General features: G+C 38.3%; 1 protein-coding gene across 1 annotated transcript; it reads left to right on the top strand.

Moving 5' to 3' along the window:
* The first annotated feature begins 1,576 nt into the window (after positions 1–1,576).
* On the top strand, positions 1,577–4,833 carry LOC100969626 (cytochrome c-like). Its single transcript, XM_034965932.3, has one exon. The coding sequence runs from the start codon at positions 3,648–3,650 to the stop codon at positions 3,963–3,965; it is 318 nt and encodes a 105-aa protein (XP_034821823.1). The 5' UTR covers positions 1,577–3,647; the 3' UTR covers positions 3,966–4,833.
* Positions 4,834–5,346: the final 513 nt, after the last annotated feature.

Below are 5,346 nucleotides of genomic sequence, written 5' to 3'. Positions count from 1 at the left end.
TCCCAAGTAGCTGGGACTACAGGCGCCCCCCACCACACCCAGCTAATTTTTTTGTATTTTTAGTAGAGACGGGGTTTCACCGTGTTAGCCAGGATGGTCTCCATCTCCTGACCTTATGATCCGCCTGCCTCAGCCTCCCAAAGTGCTGGGATTACAGGCGTGAGCCACCGTGCCCGGCCTTCTTTGATTTTTTAAAAGAAGTGACTATCAAGTTTTTATACTTATTGCCCCTAACCATCACCAAACAGTCAGTCATCAGCAGAGAGGACAACAGTGACTGAGGCATATGCGAAAGGGAAATTTGGCACATTATCCAAAGAAAGCTGCTTCACCATTTAAAATAGTTTTGTGTCTCACCTCCAGTGACTTTTTTATTTAAGAAAATCAATGGTCCACTTAAAATTCCCTTGTGCATGGGAATGTGGTGCCATGTAAATATTTGTTTGCTGCTCTCTCTCTCAGAGCCAAGCACCAGCTTTGCAGGTGGGATTACTTAATTGGCAATTATTAAATAAATTTAAAAGAGCCATGATTAGCAGACTAATTGCTGACCAGCAGTTCTATTGAATCTGTTTCCAATGCAAATGTCTCCTCTTCTCTTGGCTCAAGGTAATCAAGCTTTTCTTTGCAATTTTTCAGAAATCTTTGAAGTGTTTCTGCACAATCCAAATAGTCACTCACTACTATGAAAGTTTTCCCTTGAAAGCTGGAATCAGGCACTTTTGCCTCTGGAAAGGGAAGGAAAAGTGGCAGACCTAGTTGTATTGTATTGTTTTCTTAGTTTCTCCAGGGAGAAAAGGGAACTGATCAACTTAAAAAGAACTAGTTACCCAAGATAGCTATTTAATGGAGAAAGACAAACCTGGTAATCAAAATAGACTGGTTATATTCAATACTGAAGGATAAATTTCTTTATAAGGTGCTGTGTTGTACTGATACTGTCTAAGATCTCTTTAGTGGAAAATTTATTTGAGGACTACCTCTAATCACCAGAAAATCAAGCATTTCCTGACATCATCTGAGCATCCTTACCTGGACTCTGCCTCTCTCCTACCTAGCACTCCCTTTGCCCACAGCTCCTCTCCAACCCTGTCCCTTTTTAGTGCCAAGACTGCTTCAAGTTGCTGCTCATCCAGGGGTACATCCCCCATTCTTCCTTAGTTATTTTTATCTTTTCTCACATTTCTAAATAACACCACTTCTTTAGGTAGAAACTTCCCATCACCTGGCTTATCTGAACCTCTAGCCTATATCCATAGAATTATGTTGAGTAAATAGCCTGTCCCTATTACTCCTATTCTGCCCACACCATAGATCTGCTGTGGATGTCATCCATTGACCTACCCCAATTGGAAGCCAGAAGGCAAGGGAGCTAGGTGATTGTAGAAGTCAGCCTCCTGTAGCAAAGAGCAGGGCAGAAAAGTAATGAATGAATTCAGAATGGTGGGGATGAAACAGAGAATAGCCAACACAGGGTCTCTTTTTATAGGACAATCAAAAGTTGCATACATCGTTCTACTTTTGGTCTTTATTGAGACTCTTAGTAATGTTTGTTAAATTCCCACTATGTGTGGTGTGCATCTTTCTTTGAAATAACAAGAATATAAACATTCTTCAGTTGCCCCCTCCTTCTTTCCTTTTTGTTTTTTCTTCAAGGTTTTGCTGAATGGCTACCTTCCCCTGGATTTCTTAATTCGTTTATTTCTACTAAATAAATAAGCCTGGTGCCTCCCTTCACCTATATAATAGATTTCCCTTTGCATCTTTATTGTCTATTCAACATTGACAAGTACATTTGGCAAATGGTAAGCATGCAATAAACATTAACTATTTTTATTTTTATTCCTCTCCTAAGAAATTCTTGCCTAATTAAATAAGGGCAAAAGGAGGCTATTGAGATAATGAGAAAATTTATAGATTTTTAAAAATTTTCATTAATCTAATTAAGATTTTAAACCTAACTTCCAGTTTTAGAAACAAGGAGGTGAAGAAACAAGTTGAACAACACCCCTCCACCAAAAAATTAAAAATCCAGAACAAATTAAAAATGTGAGTCACTCCACAAGAAAACTGCCTACTTTCTTCAATAAGTCAACGTGCAGTAAAAAGGGAATAGGGGACTTTGTATATCAGAGTTTATCTAACTTTTCTGTAAAAGACCAAATAGCAAATATTTCAGGCTTTGCAGGCCATGTCATCTTGGTTACAACTACTCAACTCTTAAAGTCATAGGTAATACTTAAACAAATGGAATGGCTGTGTTCCAATAAAAATGTATTTACCATAAAATAGGCTGCAGGCCAGATTTGGCCAGCTCTTAATTCCTCTTCTATATTTAAGGAGGTTAAGAGATATAACAACCTAACAAACAAGTACACAATGGGCATTTTTAACTCAAAAGTTTTTATCAAGGTGTGGGAATAGGGGAAGGGGAGTTGAAAGAAGTCACAGGTTTCGGGGGCATGCAAAGGTCAGTAGAGAAATGAGGCCTGGGCAGTGTGTTGTTGGAAAAAGTACACACACAAAATGGCACCACCTGTAGGCTATTTATATATATTTATTTTATGTCCAGCAGTCGTCTATTTGATATGGACCGGAGGCACGAGGGTGGGGTCCCTGGAGAGAGGGCTTTACCCTCAAGCCTGGACCATGGCCCTAAGTGAGAACAAGAATTTCAGTTTTTGTGCCCAAATGTTGCCTTTTGGCCCAAAATACCTGCCTATTCTGTACCCATATAAACCTCAGACCCCAGGCTCCACAAGCAGCAGAGCAGCAGACAAGGAGAGAAAAGAGGAAGCATCTGAACATTGAGAGTTCACCTGAGCATGGTCAGAAAGGAGATCGACCAAACAGAACAGCCGAGCTCCAGGGGAAGATCATCTTCCCACCCCACCCCATCCCCTCTCCAGCTCCCCATCCCACTGACAGCCACCTCCATCACTCAATAAAATCCCCACATTCACTATCCTTAAGTCCATGTGACCTGATTCCTACTGGATGCTGGACAAGAATCCAGGATTCACTGAGTGTGGGAACCCAAAAAGGCTGTCACATTGACTCTTCACTGAGCGGTTTAACACCTAAGCCATCCCCAGACAGCAGGACTAAGAGAGCATTGTAATACTCCTAGACACTGCCATGGGGCAAGGGCCCAAAAGCACTCACCCTGGCTCCTGCACCTGCTCACCTATGTGCTCCCCATCCTGTAAGGGGTTTGAGCATGTGGCAGCCAAACAAATGAGCCACACTCCTGTTGCAAGTCCCATGAAAGGGTACAGGGAAGTCTCCCATTTCATCTTCACACTACTTCCTCTGACATCCCATCACCATGGCACTCAAAATGTAATGACAGCACATATCTTTTACATATTTGTTGCAAATGCAGCAATTTGGACAATATATTCAAGAGAGCCATCATTATCCCCAGTCTGCATCTCCCATCCACCCTCTCCTCAGGCAATTGTGCTTTGGGTGGTGAGGTGTCATCTGCTATTTATTCCCTTAAGTAGTCCTCAATATTATCCTGAATAATTCTTTTTTACATTACCAAAAAAAGTCAGTTAAAAGTTACAGAATTCAGAGAGTGCGGATGTCCGGTTTCGCAGTGGGAGTCTTCATTGTGCCAGTGACTAAAAAGAGAATTAAATATGGTTGATGTTGAGAAAGGCAAGAAGATTTTTATTATGAAGTGTTCCCAGTGCCACACTGTTGAAAAGGGAGGCAAGCACAAGATTGGGCCACATCTCCATGGTCTTTTCGGGTGGAAGACAGGTCAGGCCCCTGGATACTCTTACACAGCCGCCAATAAGAACAAATGCATCATCTGGGGAGAGGATACACTGATGGAGTATTTGGAGAATCACAAGAAGTACATCCCTGGAACAAAAATGATCTTTGTCAGCATTAAGAAGAAGGAAGAAAGGGCAGACTTGATAGCTTATCTCAAAAAAGCTACTAATGAGTAATAATTGGCCACTGCCTTATTTATTACAAGACAGAAATGTCTCATGACTTTTTTATGTGTACCATCCTTTAATAGATCTCATACACCAGAATTCAGATCATGAATGACTGACAGAATATTTTATTGGGCAGTCCTGATTTAAAACTAAGCCTGGCTTGTGGTTAAATGAATATGTTCAGTTTTTGAATTTTAATAGTAACTCCAATTCAGTAAATGCTATCACTGTTTACCCCTTTTAAAGATATGATTAGACTTCATTAGTAATGTTCAACTTTTCACAAAGATGATGAGTGCCATCTTAAAACTTATACTGGAGATTGGTTTTATATTTAGATTTATATAACTGGTTATGTGAATATATTTAAATACTGGGGAAATTCCTTCACTGTCTTAGAACCAAGCAAGATTCACCTGTGTTTTGTGTTCATTTGCCTCTTAAAGGCAAGGGTTGAAGATAAATATGGTAGCAATGTCTATAGTTTTGGCCTTAACTACGCCAATCTAATTATAATTCCCTGTATTTAAAATGGTTCCCTTTACTTATTGAAAGGCATTTTAGTGTGGTTTATGTGTAATATTAAAGATTAGTCAACACCTCTCACATCTTAAAGATCTCTAAGGTCACATGCTTTTAAAATAGTAGCAAGTTAAACTTCACTCTTGAATTCTTTACAATCTAAGTCAAACTAACTTATAATTTAGGATTGTCTTTAAACAGCCATTCAGAAACATAAAACTGTAGAACTGGGTATATGTGATTGGGAATGGTGCTTTTGCCAACTTAAAAGCATTAAGGTAACGGAGATATGCACAAATTTTAAAATTATGTGTGATCACAAGACTAAAGATAATTAAAAAGAAAACCACAAAAAAAAAAGGTTACAGAATTCTAAACTGATTCTTTTCAAAAGAGAGGTACATTATGGAATGTGTTAAACTCATAGTTCCATTTTTAAAAAATGTTAACCATAATCTTTTTATTTTTAATTCAATTTCATTTTATAATTGACATAATAATTGTGCATATTCATCAGGTACATAGTGAAGTTTCAATACATATAATGTATATTGATCAGAACAAGATAATCAGTAAATCCATCATCATAAACATTTATCATTTCTTTGTGTTAGGAATGTTCAATATCCTCCTTCTAGCTGTCTGAGACTATAAAATATATTATTGTTAACTATAGTCATCCTACAATGATATAGACCACTATAACTTATTCCTCCTATCTAGCTGTAATTTTATATTATAATTCTATTAAAAAGAGTAAGGTAAGAGCCCCAAATGGTGAAATTTTCTCTTTTCGTTCCTGGATAAAGCTGACCACCAGTTTTAACATATCTAAACTTCAATTTTTTTATTAACAAAAGGACAA

The sequence above is a fragment of the Pan paniscus genome, chromosome 7 (genome assembly GCF_029289425.2).
Source record: "Pan paniscus chromosome 7, NHGRI_mPanPan1-v2.0_pri, whole genome shotgun sequence".
Lineage (NCBI taxonomy): Eukaryota > Metazoa > Chordata > Mammalia > Primates > Hominidae > Pan > Pan paniscus.
This window is presented reverse-complemented; position numbering and strand designations above follow the sequence as displayed.